Source organism: Syngnathus scovelli, chromosome 3 (assembly GCF_024217435.2).
Source record: "Syngnathus scovelli strain Florida chromosome 3, RoL_Ssco_1.2, whole genome shotgun sequence".
NCBI classification, from domain to species: domain Eukaryota; kingdom Metazoa; phylum Chordata; class Actinopteri; order Syngnathiformes; family Syngnathidae; genus Syngnathus; species Syngnathus scovelli.
In genome coordinates, this window is record NC_090849.1 from 4,368,139 (window position 1) to 4,384,807 (window position 16,669).

Genomic DNA, 16,669 nt, shown 5'->3' on the forward strand with positions numbered 1-16,669 from the left:
AGCAAAAAAACGATGCTGTACGGCGTCGTACGGCGTCAGCACTATGCTGTTTTCAATAACTTGAAGAACACACCAAAAAGCAACGATATAATTACGTGAGCTTTTTGCATAAACATCGATGCAAAGGAACTTTTTGGGTACCATTACATGCTACAAGGAGTATATATTACAAAGGAGACTTTATACTTAATTGTGACCATCACATAAAAAATCGGGGATAAAAATTGTAACAGGAACTCTATAAACAATGTCAACCTGTGAGAATTTGTGTCCCCCGCCCACCCCACCCCCCATTTTGAGAACGGTGAGTCCTGGACTCCAACTAGCACTTTTTCTGTCTTCCTGGTGGTCTGTTCAGGTAGTGTGGCAAATTTGAACAGGTTGCCTCATTTCTAGCCCAAATTACAGGGGGGGAACAGATCCTCACAGAGGCCCCGTGAGGATCTGACCCCCCGCCCCCTCATTTTGAAAACGGTGAGTCCTGGACTCCAACTGGCTTTTTTTCTGTCTTCCTGGGGGTCTGTTCAGGTAGTGTGGCAAATTTGAACATGTTCCCTGATTACTAGGCCAAATTACAGGGGGGGGAACACATCCTCACGGGGCCGCTGTGATACAGTTGATCATAACATACTACTCAGCAGATTGGAAAAGTGGGTGCGTCTTACCGGCACTGTGCTACAATGGTTCAAATCTTACTTACAAGATAGAGACTTTTTTGTGGTGAATTCTCTTCGATGGTCAGCTGGTCTTCCAAACAAACGGTGAAAAAGTGGCTGGCTTGGGTAAGGAAAACTTCAGTCACACACGGCTGATTGGGGAAAGATTTTATTCAACCGATGTCAGAGAGAAGTGTCTCGCGCCCTAGCCAAGATTTCGAGTCCCCTTGTCTACTTTTGCCCTAAAACTTATACCCCCGCGCTTCCCTTCACTCGGGTGCGCGCACACGGGGCTGTTGGATGAACTATGACCCCCCCAGTCAGCCTCCCTAACTCTACACGGTGTATATGTTATCAGTTGTTAATGGAAACCAGATTTGTCTGATGAGTCTACATTCCTGGACCAAGTCCCAAACAATCCCGCACGAACCTGACCCGAACATGACCCGGTCACACTTAGGCTTACTAGTGAGATATACATTGCATGATACAAGAATAAAAAATTACCACAGCATCTTTACAGGCCTTAACAAAAAATCCCTCAGGCAGCTGCAGCTGATCCAGAATGCTGCTGCCAGAGTCCTCACAAACACCAGGAAACTGGACCATATTACACCGGTCATTAGATTGCTACACTGGCTTCCTGTGAGTCAAAGGATAGATTTTAAAATCCTACTGCTGGTCTACAAAACGCTGAATGGTCTCGGACCAAAATACATGCTTGGTCTACTTGTTCCTTATGAAGCATCCAGACCTCTCAAGTCATCTGGAACTGGCTTATTGTGTGTCCCAAGAACAAGAACCAAGCAAGGAAAAGCAGCATTCAGTTATTATGCTCCTCACCTGTGGAACAAACTTCCCATAGATCTGAGGTCTGCTCAAACTGTCAGCTCCTTTAAATCAGGGCTAAAAACGTTACTGTTTACCACAGCGTATTCTTAAATTAAATCCTCTCTTTCTAATTTTTTATTCTTTATTTTGTATGCATTATATTCTGTATATTTTCCCTCTTTTATGCTCTATGTTCTTTGTTTTTTAATCCTTTTTATGTAAAGCACACTGAGTTGCCTTGTGTGTGAAATGTGCTATATAAATAAATCTGCCTTGCCTTGCCTTGCCTCACGGGGCCGCCGTGAGGATCTGTTCCCCCCTTGTAATTTGGCCTAGGAATGAATGTTCAGATTTGCCACACTACCTGAACAGACCCCCAGGAAGACAGAAAAAAAGCCAGTCAATGTCCAGGACTCACCGTTCTCAAAATGGGAGGGGGGCACAAATTCTCACAGGTTGACATTTTTCATAGAGTTCCTGTTACAATTTTTCATGAACTTCACCGTACGTCACTGTACATGCTGTATGATGAAACTGATATGTAGCTATGAATGACTGTGTGCCTTCACTCTTCACCAGATGATAAATACTTACTTTTAATTAAATTTAATCGAATTTGCATTGTACATTAGCTGCATACATCCGAGGTGTGTAAGTATATTTGCAGGACTGGTGTCACAAAATATGTGTTTCAAACCCAACCATCAAACTGTTTGTGAGAAGAGGTGAAAGTCAAAGTCAGCTTTATTGTCAATTTATTGTCAATCCTTGTGGTGGAACAACTCATGGCTGCTTTATCATGTTTTACTAACGATCCTGCTCACAATGCCATGAGCATCTGACAGATCTTGGTCGAGATGTCAAGTTAAATTCATTTATATACCCATTAATCACAGAAATCGGTCAAATTGCTTTATGTATTCACAGTTGACAGATATTAAGGACAACCCCTGATTGCCTATTGATGGAAATCTTTTCTTGACCTTAATAGGCCACCATATGAGAGAAAACATCTTTTGCCAGCTAGACAAGCCACCGAGCAAGCTTGTAGCTGCTATTGCACCAGCTTCCTCGTTCGGCTTGAAATGTCCCTAAAATTCACACGGTCCAAGCAGTATACAAGAGTTAATTCAGTAATTAATTACATTGCAAATTAAGAGGCTATAAAAATTAATTGTGATTAACAAGTCTATACACAAACTTTTCAGATTCAGCCCATTACGTTACCTGTAGACTGCAGGAACTCATCACTTTCTTGTTGAGCTGCATTACTCAGCTCCTCCCCAAGTCTCTCACGATTAGATTTGTACCACATACCTCAAGTATGCACTCTCTGCCTCTCAGCCCCTATTCGCTGGTAATGCCTGGCCATGGATATGTACGTAATCATAATTAAACATTGCATCATGGTAGTAGGAGGAAGGCATCATTCACCAGAGTGCAGTTTGAAACTAACATGAGCCAACAAGTCATCTCTGAAAACACCTATTTCAGCTATGCTGCAAGTTTTACCAAACTATTACTTTCTAACAAACATCATTAGATAAAAATGGTAAACACACCTTTTTTAGCAACTGACATGCACACAACAAACAAGTTTTCATTATGGACCATGAAATAATTATGTACATTATGTAGAAGTCATCCCCACCCAGTCGTCACTCATGCGCCAAGTCACGTGTTTTTTTTGGGGGGGCCAAGTCACGTTTCCAGCACATTGACGTCTCAAGAGACATTCATATTTTCAAGCTGGAACTGCAGTATAATAGTAGTATTAAGGTTGGTTGTACAGTGCATAGTAAACACATTTCTACTGAAAAAATAAAAGTCAAGTCAAGTCAAGGGCTTCGCATAGCCAAAAATTGACCAAAAAAAAGACCAAATTCAAAGAACATTTGGAGTTACAACAGATTACGTCTAATTAGTTTGCAAATGTTTTTTCTTTTAAATCTCATTTATCAAGCACATTTCACCAATACAAATGTGGATTCCAAATATTTTCTTCTTGGTGTATTCAACTGTATGTGTATTCAAGTGACTACACTTAAATGTTGTAATGTCTGCGAATTTAAAATCTTTATTTGGGGACCTTCATCAGACATGAGATTAAAATTAATTACAAATGTTGTAATTAATTAGATGTTTTGATCACCTGACAGAACAAAAATAGTACGTATGTATATTCTTTTCCCCTATACATAGAACCTGGTGTTGGCCTGGGGATTGGAGTTTGTTTTCTTACCCTAGATAACTCTGCTCCTGGCATCTACATCCATAGCCTATCTCTGGGATCTGTTGCCAAGATGGATGGAAGGCTAAGGTAAAAAGATTTTGATTTCTTCTGGATATTAATCAAGTTGGGGACATGAGTCAGACAATTTAACACAAGTCAGGCTTTAATTGCCAATTTTAAGACTTAAGACTTCATATTTATGAGATGGTCTGAGTGCTGTAACTATATTGTAACACTGTAATACAGAGGGGAAAATGTGCAACATAAAAGAGTGATTCAGGAAGACACAGTATTTTGGGTGAATGAGGCTAGGCTTTTTGATCGCATTTCATGGAGACATAACAAGATGCAAATAAACCTACCGTATTTTTCGGACTAAAAGTCGCTCCGGGATATATGTCGCATTTTGGGGGAAATTTATTCGACAAAATCCAACACCAAGAACAAACATGAACGAGCAACAACAGGCTAAACGATAGGTATGCTAACGTGACATGAACATGAGAATGGGCCTAACATAAGATTGCTAGTCGCGGTATACATCCCGCCTTCCAACATCGAAGGCGACAGGATCGCGGCGCTTGGTGAACTGTACCAGGCTGTCAGTGAACAGCAGACAGCACACCCTGACGGTTTCACCATCTTCGCTGGAGACTTCAATCATGCCAACCTGAAGTCTGTTTTCCCGAGGCTTCACCAGCATGTTACTTTTCCGACACGTGGAGACAGCTTCCTGGACCTAGTCTACTCGGCGCAAAAGGGAGCTTTCAAAGCCACCCCCCTCCCCCATCTGGGGCTTTCTGACCATCTCACCGTTTTGCTTTTGCCCGCATACAGACAATTGGTAAAGGCATCCAGGCCGGTTCGGAGGCGGGTTCGGGTGTGGCCTGAGGGTGCCTCCGATGCACTTCGTGACTGCTTCGACACCACTGACTGGGACTTGTTTAAGCAGGCAGCCACCTACAACGATTGGACGGACATAGAGGAGTATACTGACTCTGTTACCTCTTACATTACGAAGTGCATCGATGATGTGACTTGAGATCGTCGCTCTTCGGATACAAGTATGGCAGCGGACCAAGAGGTATGTACGGCTTCGTGCACCAACTGCACCCTTCTCTTAGAGAGGTTGTCTCTGCTAGAGGGACGTGTCCGCCAGTTAGAGCAGAATAGTGCGATAACAGTAGTTGCGGCGGACACAGACGCGGGCTGTAGTCAGCCCGCTAGCCCGGTTAGCATTAGCCCCAAGCGGCTTGCTAATCGCGATGAGCCAGGTAAGACGCATAGCCGTCCAAAGACATCTCGGTCTGCTGGCCCTCGCACTTTGGTCATAGGCGACTCCATTACCCGCAACATTACGCTTAAAAATCCAGCCACGGTAATGTGCATTCCTGGGGGCAGAGCACCCGACATAGAAGCTAATCTTAGGGAGCTGACTCGCAATAGGCCTAGTCAACAGCGTAGTTCCAACAACACTAGCTACTCGGACATAGTGATACACGTCGGCTCCAATGATGTTAGGATGAGACAGTCAGAGATCACAAAGAAAAACATAGCGAGGACTTGTGATCTTGCCAGAAAGATGAGTCGGCATCGAGTATTTGTCTCTGGCCCCCTGCCTGGGAGAGGCACTGATGAGAGGTTTAGTAGATTAGTCTCCCTTAATCGATGGATGGCTGGGTTCTGTAAAAAGCAGGGACTGTATTTTATAGATAACTGGTCCTCCTTCTGGGGCCGCCCTGACCTGCTGAGGAAGGACGGCCTTCACCCTAACCGTGAAGGCGCCTTCACTCTTTCTAGGAAAATAGATTACTGTTTGAGCCACTCATGACAGGTCACTTTAGAGCAGGCCAGGGCACAGGTGATTAGACCACCTGTGAGGATGGGTTTGGAGTCTGTTAAGTTAAAGTTAACTAGCGCTAGGCTAGACTTTCAGCATACACATAGCTCCTCGTGTAGACTAGAGCGCGACAGTTTAAATAGTGCTGCAGTACACATAAACACACTTTCTACTGGGGTAGTAGACAAATCCAATCACTCCGTCCCGACCGGTCTTGCTGTTGAAACGGTGCCTGTTTTAGATAACTTCACATGTGTAACAAATACTCATCATCAAATTCCCACGGTCGTTTCATCCCACCGCCCTAATAAACTTTTGAGAGGTGATATTAGGCCTAGAGAACACAATTTTACTCGCATCCCGTTTAAAAATCCTTCGATAGATACGCACCCTGATCAACCAATTACACTTAAATTCGGTTTTATGAATATTAGATCACTTCATACGAAAGCAGTTCTCGTTAATGACCTTATCACGGAACATAATCTAAATGTTTTTGGTCTTTCCGAGACCTGGTTAAAACCTAATGAACTGCTGCCACTTAACGAGGCCTCGCCTCCGAATTTTGTGAGCTCGCATGTGGCTCGTCCTCGAAAAAAGGGTGGGGGTGTCGCCCTCATCTCAAATTCTGAGCTTAGATTTAGGCCTCGCTCAATTCACGTATTTAAAACATTTGAAGCTCTCATTGTGCGATCCACTGCGTTACCGTCATTCTATCTTGTTGTTATTTACCGCCCACCCGGGGCTTACTCTGGCTTCCTGGATGAATTTTCAGAAGTTGTGGCTGATCTAGTGACAAATGCAGATAATATAGTTATCATGGGTGATTTCAACATCCACATGAATTCACCGTCGGAGCCACTGACTTCGGCATTTCAAACTTTAATCGATACGTTTGGTTTTACGCAAGCTGTACAGGCAGCAACGCATAAGAATGGAAATACCTTAGATCTGGTATTATCCCGAGGACTAGCAACCTCAAATATAACAGTACTGCCATACACTACTGTTCTGTCTGATCATTTTTTAATAAAATTTGAAATTTTAGTTCCTTGTCAAAGACAAGAGAGCAATCAGAATTATAGCAGCCGTAATTTTAACTCCATGACTGCAACTGCGCTATCTGAGTTACTGTCGCCGGCAACCGCCATGTTTCCCGCGTACAGTGGCTCTATCGATAATCTTACAAATGAATTCAATGCGACATTATTAAAAGCCATCGACTCTGTGGCACCGCTACGTCTGAAAACTCGCCGTAGATGGCCAACTCCGTGGTTCACAGATGAAACACGTACGTTTAAACAATTATGTAGAAAGCATGAGCGCAGATGGCGTTTAACCAAACTTGAGGTTTTCCATCAGGCATGGAAGGACAGCCTCCTGAAATATAAAGATGCGCTTATTTTAGCAAAAACTCGTTATTTTTCGCAAGTCATTAATCTTAATAAAAATAATCCTAAATACTTATTTGATACAGTGGCAAAGCTAACTCTGCGCCAGCCGACCCCCGATAGCTCCTTCCACTCAGCTGACGAGTTTATGAAATTTTTTGCTCAAAAGATTGAGTCCATTAGGGACGAGATCAAGAATACCATGCCAATCGCTCCGTCGGTTACTAGCGCTGGGGATCATGCAATAACCCTCTCAAATTTTAAAAGCGTGTCCCTTGAAATGCTTACAAAATTGGTTAGTACGGCTAAACAAACAACATGTTTACTCGACCCGCTTCCAGCCAAACTACTTAAAGAATTATTTCCAATTTTAGGACCGTCCATCTTAAATATAATCAATCTGTCTGTTTCCTCTGGGATAGTGCCAATGGCCTTTAAAACCGCTATTATTAAACCACTACTTAAGCGAGCAAATCTTGACCCGGACTGTCTCAGTAATTATAGGCCAGTTTCAAACCTCCCATTCATAGCAAAACTTCTCGAAAAAGTAGTAGCACAGCAGCTTATTGATTACATGGTCGATAATAATCGATATGACTCTTTTCAGTCTGGTTTTAGAGCCAATCATTCTACAGAGACAGCACTTGCTAAAGTGACTAATGATCTCCTCATAGCTATGGATTCAAATACGTCGTCTGTATTGTTACTACTTGATCTTAGTGCTGCCTTTGACACTGTAGACTTCGATATTTTATTAGGGCGTCTTAAAAGTTGTGTTGGTATCTCAGGGTCAGCACTAAGCTGGTTCAATTCCTATCTATCAGGCAGGACGCACCGAGTGGTCCATGGTAATACGTCCTCTGAGCTTTATAATGTTACTTGTGGTGTCCCACAGGGATCGGTACTCGGACCGATTTTATTTAATATTTATATGATTCCGCTTGGGGGCATAATACGTAAATATAATATTAGTTTTCAATGCTACGCGGATGACACCCAATTATATATGCCGTTATCGATGACAGATCCACAGGACTGCTGTAATCTCGAGGCGTGCCTTGCGGAGATTAAACAATGGATGTCTCTCAACTTCCTTCGTCTTAACCCGGATAAAACTGAGATGTTGATAATTGGTCCTACTCGTTATCAACATTTATTTAAGGAAACCACTATAACTATAGATAACCGTACTATCACTCAGAGTGATACGGTAACTAATCTCGGGGTAATATTTGACCAAACGCTCTCCTTTCAAAAACACATTAAGAATATAACCAGGATTGCGTTTTTTCACCTTCGTAATATTGCTAAGATTCGTCCTATCCTCTCGACTGGGGATGCGGAAACTATTATACATGCGTTCGTCACGTCGCGCCTGGACTACTGTAATGTATTATTCTCTGGTCTTCCTAAATCCAGTATTAAAAGTCTACAGTTAGTGCAAAATGCCGCTGCGAGGCTGCTCTCACGGTCAAGAAAATTTGATCACATTACCCCAATATTAGCCGAATTACATTGGCTCCCGGTCCATTTAAGATGTGACTTCAAGGTTCTTCTACTAACCTATAAAGCACTGCATGGCTTAGCGCCTTCATATCTCGTCGACCTAGTCGTTCCTTATGTTCCGTCTCGTAACCTTCGTTCGCAAAACGCTAGTCTTTTAGTTATACCGAGGGCCAAGAAAATGTCTGCAGGGTCTAGAGCATTCTCTATTCGGGCTCCAGAGCTTTGGAATGCCCTACCAATGGATATTAGAACTACTACCTCAGTAGAAACATTTAAGACACGTTTAAAGACACATTTCTATGAGATGGCCTTTAACTAACTTGTGATGGCCGATTTGGCCGGAGTTTGTTCTGTTCTCTCTGCCCACCTCCTCCCCGGCTGGGGAGGGGGTTAGGTGGCTCAAAAGCGGATAGCGGCTGGCTGGATTCTCGGGGACCAGTTCGGGATGGGGGAGCTGCGGCTCGGCCCCCTTGAGGCAACTGCCAGGACAATCGAGGACACCTCCGACATCCATTTTTTTTTTTTTCATTGATTTTCATATTATGTATTACTTGTGTACTCTCTGCATCCATTATAACCTGGTGATCCTGAAAGGGGGATCCTTCCATCTGTGGTCCCTTCTCAAGGTTTCTCATTTTCCCCTGGTAGGGTTTTTTTTGAGTTTTTCCTTGCCCTTTTGGGAGCTTATGATCAGGGGATGCTTTGAGAATAATTGTCAATTTTGGCTATGTGAAGCCCTTTGAGACTGTTTGTGATTTAGGGCTATACAAATAAACTTGACTTGACTTGACTTGGCTCGAAATCCGTCGTCACTCGCGCGAACTGGAAGCCGTGGCTGACGGGGGCTGTCCTCAGACTGTTGAGGGCCAGGGACAAGGCTTTCAGAGCGGGGGATGAGGCTGGCTTGAGGACAGCGAGGGCGGACCTGTCCCGAGGCATCAAAGAAGCGAAGAAGGCGGTCTCGTGCAAGGTCTCCACCCACTTCAAGGACAGCAAGGACGCACGTAGCCTTTGGCGGGGCATTCAGACCATCACGGACTACAAGCCCGCGCCGAGGAGCTGTGAGGGTGATGTCCGTCTGCTGAACGATCTGAACCGCTTCTTTGCTCGCTTCGACGCCCAGAATAGCACTCGCCCGCTGAAGACCACTCCCCCCCCCCACACGAGCAGCCCCTGCGCCTCTCTGCCGACGGTGTGAGGAGGGCGCTTGCCGCTATTGACACCCGTAAGGCGGCGGGCCCTGACAACATCCCGGGTCGAGCGCTGAAGGACTGCGCTGGGGAGCTGTCGGGTGTCTTCACGGACATCTTTAACGTTTCCCTGCAGCAGGCCATCGTCCCCTCGTGTTTCAAGGCTGCCACCATCATTCCTGTGCCGAAGAAACCTGCACCGTCCTGCTTCAATGACTACCGCCCCGTGGCACTGACGCCCATCATCATGAAGTGCTTTGAGCGGCTTGTCATGGAGCACATCAAGTCCGTTCTCCCCCCCACCATTGACCCTTTCCACTTTGCGTACCGTGCCAAGCAGTCCTCTGAGGATGCCATCTGCTCTGCCCTCCACTCGGCCCTCATCCACCTGGAGAGAAAGGACTCATATGTGAGGTTGCTGTTTGTGGGCTTCAGCTCTGCCTTCAACACCATTGTGCCGCAGCGACTCAGTACTCAGTACCTCCCTCTGCAACTGGCTACTGGACTTCCTCTGTCAGAGGCCTCAGGTGGTGCGTGTTGGCGACAAAATCTCCGCCAGCATCACGCTGAGCACGGGGGCCCCCCAGGGCTGCGTGCTCAGTCCATTGCTCTTCACCCTGCTGACGCATGACTGCACTGCGACCTACAGCGACAACCGCATAGTGAAGTTTGCTGACGACACGACTCTGGTGGGTCTCATCACGAAGGGCGACGAGACTCGGTACAGGTCGGAAGTTGACCTTCTGACCACGTGGTGCAGGGACAACAACCTCCTGCTGAACGTCAATAAGACCAAGGAAATCATTGTTGACTTCCGGAAGGGTCACACAACACACCTGCCGCTGATCATCGACGGTGCTGTGGTGGAGAAGGTGAGCTGCACCAAGTTCCTGGGGGTGCACATCAGTGAGGACCTCTCCTGGTCCGCAAACACCTCGTCACTGGCAAAGAAAGCTCAGCGCCGCCTGTACTTCCTGCGGAAGCTCAGGCGTGCATGTGCTCCTCAGGCAGTCCTGTCTACATTCTACCGTGGCACCATTGAGAGCGTCCTCACCAGTTGCATCGCTGTCTGGGGTGGTAACTGCACTGAACAGAACTTGAAGGCCCTGCAGCGCATAGTGAATACGGCTGGTAAGATTATTGGTGCTTCACTCCCCTCCCTGAAGGACATTTACACCTCCCATCTCGCCCGCAAGGCAACCTCGATTGCCAGAAATGTGAGTCACCCGGCTCACTCTTTGTTTGACCTTCTGCCCTCTGGGAAGAGGTACAGGAGCCTCCGCTCCCGCACCACCAGACTCGCCAACAGCTTCTTTCTCCAGGCTGTTAGGGCCCTGAACTCGCTACCCCATTCTGCGTAGCGTGCGGCACTGTTGCGCTATTCTCGGGAATGTCTGCTGTACGTGCACTTGCTCCTTTTTTTCTGCTCCTCTTATTTATTTATTTATTGTTGTGTTATTTATTCATTATTTATTCAGCACGCTTTTGTTATACTTGTTTACTTGTTTGTCTGTTGAGAGCCATGTCTTGTCACCGTGGGATAGGGGGGAACGAAATTCCGGTTTCTTTGTGTGTCTTTGGCATGTGGAGAAATTGACAATAAAGCTGACTTTGACTTTGACAGTTATCCAAATAAGTATAACATAAATAATACCTTTATCAAACCATCCGTGTCACTCCAAATCATTAAATCCATCGAACGTCCTTTATGTCAACAATGCCGGCCGGGTGTGCGCCGCTGATGGCGGTTGCACTTCAAAATATTCCACAGGCCCATATAATTATGAACAAGAATTTTATCAAACAATCTCTGTCACTCCAAGTCATTAAATCCCATGATCAAAACCTTTGTCCTTTATGTAAAATACCGCCGCGTATGCGCCGCACCACAATTGCAGTTCAGATTACAGTAATCCCTTGCTACATCACGGTTTGTTTATCGCGGTTTCACTACATCGCGGATGTTTGAATTTTGAAAATTTGTGAATAATTTCACATAAATCGCTTCAGAGTATAAATCGCCCCCCCACCCAAACTATGAAAAAAAAATGCGACTTACAGTCCGAAAAATACGGTATGTGGCTGCTACTAACACCACAAATGTCCACTTTATGCTTCATGCTTTAGGCGGGATTAAATTAAAGTTAAAATATAAAGTAAATACTGTTACTCAAATCAAATTTCCAGATACACAGACAATCAAAACAGTCACTCTCCCTCCCAAGCAGTCTGTCTTTCCAGCCTGCGCGGAGAGCATAATGATATCGCAATGAAATATGCGACCTGTCCGTGTCATACGCACACCTCCGATTGGCGAGGATATGGCAGTTATTTTGTGTTATTTTGTTGCTGGCTTGGTTAAACTAACTTACCATTAGATTTTCTCTGTTGCTCGCGTCCTATTTAAAATGAACAGTCAGGGCTTTTTTTGTAACAGTGAACAATATATCTTGGAGGTGAGATCCAACTATTGACTTGTATATTAATATATAAATCAGTGGGTCAAAAAAGCAGTGAATCTCACTCTTTACTTACTGGTTGGCTGCTAAGTCAACACTTCCGACAATATGGACAATATGACTGAAAACCATACATTTCACGTCTCACGACTTCTTCACAATAAGTGTGGTGTCAAATGAGCTTTATCGCAGGTGACCCTTTGTGGCCTTCCTTGGTGTTTTGCAGATTTTTGCAGTGTCATCGTATGATGCTATTAATTAATTAGTATTTATTAATTTATTTGTTTCACAGTGTAGGAATGGTAAACGGAAAATAGTAGTTCACTCACCCATTCATAGCTGATATGGGTTTCACAGCAGTTGTTGCTTAAACTGTTTCCATCTGGACAGCCTGATGCGCTGTGTCCCCATTTGGAGCAGATACAGCGCCCACCGGCACTCTGTTTTTGGTGCATTCTGTAGACCAAACGGCACTTTTGAACAACGTTCTGTTCGGAAACTAAAAAAAGTGCCATTGACTCTGTCAAAGCCTGTATAAGCCTTATAGAAAACAGTTGTGTAGAACCAGACCGTAACACAGGGCCGATGAAACATCGCCAAATAACTATGATAACGTTTTTGTTAACGTTAGTATTAAAACATCTTACCTTAACTGCAATCCTGCATCTTTAGCCAAAGACACTGTCCTAGTGGATTAATGTGTGTTTTAAGTGCTTGCTGATGTTGTTGGTCAAAGCGAAAGTAAGTTACTTTGACTAACTATGACTGAAGTGCTTCTTTTAAAAGAAGATAAAGAAGAAGAAGAAGAAGACAACCAAAAATAAGACGACAATGCCAAAACAAGGGTGTAAAGTCGCATTAGCCGACCAGAATTGTACCTTCGGATGAAAATAATTGTGGGATTCTAGTTGAAGTCAGCTAATTTTGGATATTAAAAAATAATTTAAAAAACTTAAACATTCAGCCAATTAGCCATACTTGTGTGTTACTCGTCCTCTGCCAAGGAGCGGGGAGCGGAGCGCACTCCACTCAAAGCCTAATCTAATCTTCATTTTAATATTTAAATTTATTAAGTGTAATAAGTATTTAGAATGAAGAGAACCATTTGCAGGTCGAGGCTTGTAACAAACTAATAGTCAAAGTCGAAGTCAGCTTTATTGTCAATTTCTCCACATGCCAAAGACACACAAAGAAACCGAAATTTTGTTCCCCCCTATCCCACGGTGACAAGACATGGCTCACAACAGACAAACAAGTAAACAAGTATAACAAAAGTGTGCTGAATAAATAATGAATAAATAACACAACAATAAATAAATAAATAAGAGGAGCAGAAAAAAAAAGGAGCAAGTGCGCGTACAGCAGACATTCCCGAAAATAGCGCAACAGTGCCGCACGCTACGCAGAAGGGGGTAGCGAGTTCAGGGCCCTAACAGCCTGGAGAAAGAAGCTGTTGGCGAGTCTGGTGGTGCGGGAGCGCAGGCTCCTGTACCTCTTCCCAGAGGGCAGAAGGTCAAACAAAGAGTGAGCCGGGTGACTCACATCTCTGGCAATCGAGGTTGCCTTGCGGGTGAGATGGGAGGTGTAAATGTCTTTCAGGGAGGGGAGCGAAGCACCAATAATCTTACCAGCCGTATTCACTATGCGCTGCAGGGCCTTCAAGTTCTGTTCAGTGCAGTTACCACCCCACACAGCGATCCAACTGGTGAGGACGCTCTCAATGGTCCCACGGTAGAATGTAGACAGGACTGCCTGAGGAGCACATGCACGCCTGAGCTTCCGCAGGAAGTACAGGCGGCGCTGAGCTTTCTTTGCCAGTGACGAGGTGTTTGCGGACCAGGAGAGGTCCTCACTGATGTGCACCCCCAGGAATTTGGTGCAGCTCACCCTCTCCACCACAGCACCGTCAATGATCAGCGGCAGGTGTGTTGTGTGACCCTTCCGGAAGTCAACAATGATTTCATTGGTCTTCTTGACGTTCAGCAGGAGGTTGTTGTCCCTGCACCACGTGGTCAGAAGGTCAACTTCCGACCTGTACCGAGTCTCGTCGCCATTCGTGATGAGACCCACCAGAGTCGTGTCGTCAGACGTCCGTCTGCTGAACGATCTGAACCGCTTCTTTGCTCGCTTCGACGCCCAGAACAGCACTTGCCCGCTGAAGTCCACTCCCCCCCCACACGAGCAGCCCCTGCGCCTCTCTGCCGACGGTGTGAGGAGGGCGCTTGCCGCTATTGACACCCGTAAGGCGGCGGGCTGTACTTGTAGCACGGACGAGACGAACACACAAGACTGTCGGACGAACACTCATTTGACGAACAAATCACCGTATTGACGGGACAGAGAGTGGCCGCTGCGTATGCACGCGCCGCCATCTTGGAACCCTTATACAGTATCCAGTTGCAGAGGGAGGTACTGAGGCCCAGCTCGTCGAGTTTGCGGATGAGTTGCTGCGGCACAATGGTGTTGAAGGCAGAGCTGAAGTCCACAAACAGCAACCTCACATATGAGTCCTTTCTCTCCAGGTGGGTGAGGGCCGAGTGGAGGGCAGAGCAGATGGCATCCTCAGAGGACCGCTTGGCACGGTACGCAAACTGGAAAGGGTCAATGGTGGGGGGGAAGGGGGTAGTGGAGAACAGAGACACAGGCGAGACAGAGGCTTACGGACAGCGGGCAGGGAACAGAAGTCCACTTGGACCAGGAACAGAGACAGGAAGCGTTTACTGACCGTGAGCCTACAAACGAGACCGGGGTAAATGCATGACGGGACAGGAACAGTAACAGACGAACATTAACAGTACATTAACATTAACACCGACAGGGAGAAACACGCGGGCAGGGTTTAAATACAAATGTTAACAAGAGGGAGGAGGTGACAATCTTTACAGCAATTACGTGGGTGTGGCTGAGGGAAAGTTGCCGGCTGGGTGGAATGTGGCATGAGCATGTGACAATAAGTTACGCAAGATGCACAACTTATCGAAACTACAGTCATTTATATAGAAACAATAATGGTAATTTTAACAGCAGTTACCTAAATCGAATATTCATTTATGAGGTCACTAATGTTCTAAATAAACATGAAAAGAACACTTGTCACATTTAGCCTCAATCTATTCAAGTGCTTTGATGTGCTTTTGTACGGTATGTGAGTGTAATCCACCATGATGCATATCAGTTGAGCTCCTGTTACGCATGCAAGCAGACCAGTACACTGAATCCAGAAATCCATCGAGCCACCCGCATTAATACGAAGTGTCAGTACTTGTATGGATGCAGTAACCGCACAATAAAGATCTAGGACAACACTTGTCATGTTTAGTCTCGTTACGTTCAAGTGCTTGGATGTACTACAGTAATGTCGGTTGAGCTCATGTCGATTGCGAGCAGACCAGTACACTTGACCCGGAAATCATTTGATACAGAGTTTTCGTATAATTGCATTAACTGCATGTAACAAATCTAAGACAACCTTTCCACAGATTTGACAAACGACAATCATTATTGTGTTATTTTTCCTGTGTTGTTTACTTGTATGTGCGTTGTGAACTCTGTCTTGTCACCCTGGGATAGTGAGAAACGTAATTTCGATCTCTTTGTGTGTCTTGACATGCGGAGGAATTGACAATAATGGAGACTTTGACTTTGACTTTGATTATCGACAATCATTAAATTCTATAGGCACGCTTGCTTGATGCAACTCCGACTGACATGAAAAGAAATATCAATGTTCGGTACTATACACTACTTTTTCTCAAGTTTGGGGTCACTCAGACAATTTAGTGTTTTGCATGAATACTAACATAATTGCACAATTGTTTTCAAGGGTTTTCTAATTTTCCATTAGCCTTCTAAAACAATTAGCAAACACAATTGACCATTAGAACACTGGGGGGATGGTTGATGGAAATGGGTCTTTTTACACATAGTACCGTATTTTCCGGACTATAAGTCACAGTTTTTTTCATAGTTTGGCCGGGGGTGCAACTTATAATCAGGAGTGACTTATATGGAAAATTATTAACACATTATTACTTGATCATTAACACATTACTTACTAGTATAGTTGACCACTTCACGTTATTTCCACTTTAAACTGCATGAGGTCGCACTAGGCCTGTGGAATAATTGGAACCGCAACTGACTGTGGTGTTATTGTTAATAACAGCTCTTATTTTGAAATCCCTAGAGGGGGCACTTTCCCCTTTCTTTTCAAAGTGGAGGTCGATGTGATTTTCTCTGCGTAATTAGTGCTAGCAAAAGCTCCACAGCATCCAATGAAACGGCTGCAAGACGTTGTAAACATCTGAAATAATAATATCAAAAGAGAGCAGGGGCCAAAGTTGGAGAACAAGATTTGAATCTGTGACACGCAAGGTTGACGGACTTCCTTTGAGCGACCACTCTCACCTCTATGTGGTATGAGGCAGTGAGCTCTCATTCACACAGAATTTGTATTTGTGCCACGACAAAGTAACGCTAGGTGAATAGTGGCCCGTCTCTCCCCTGTATCAGCTGTCAGTTTCTTGAGCAATTCACGGCAAAATAAGGTGGGAAGGAGTTCCT

At 44.9% G+C, this 16,669-nt stretch overlaps 1 protein-coding gene across 1 annotated transcript in view; it reads left to right on the top strand.

Annotated features, from left to right (window-relative positions):
- Positions 1-4,873, top strand: part of LOC125993649 (PDZ domain-containing protein 2-like) — a 135,696-nt gene extending 130,823 nt beyond the window's left edge. The window contains exons 8-9 of the mRNA XM_068650096.1: positions 3,690-3,807; positions 4,558-4,873. Coding sequence (XP_068506197.1) covers positions 3,690-3,807; positions 4,558-4,762 — 323 coding nt within the window. The 3' untranslated portion in view covers positions 4,763-4,873. The remainder of the gene's footprint in view (positions 1-3,689; positions 3,808-4,557) is intronic.
- The last annotated feature ends 11,796 nt before the right edge of the window (positions 4,874-16,669 follow it).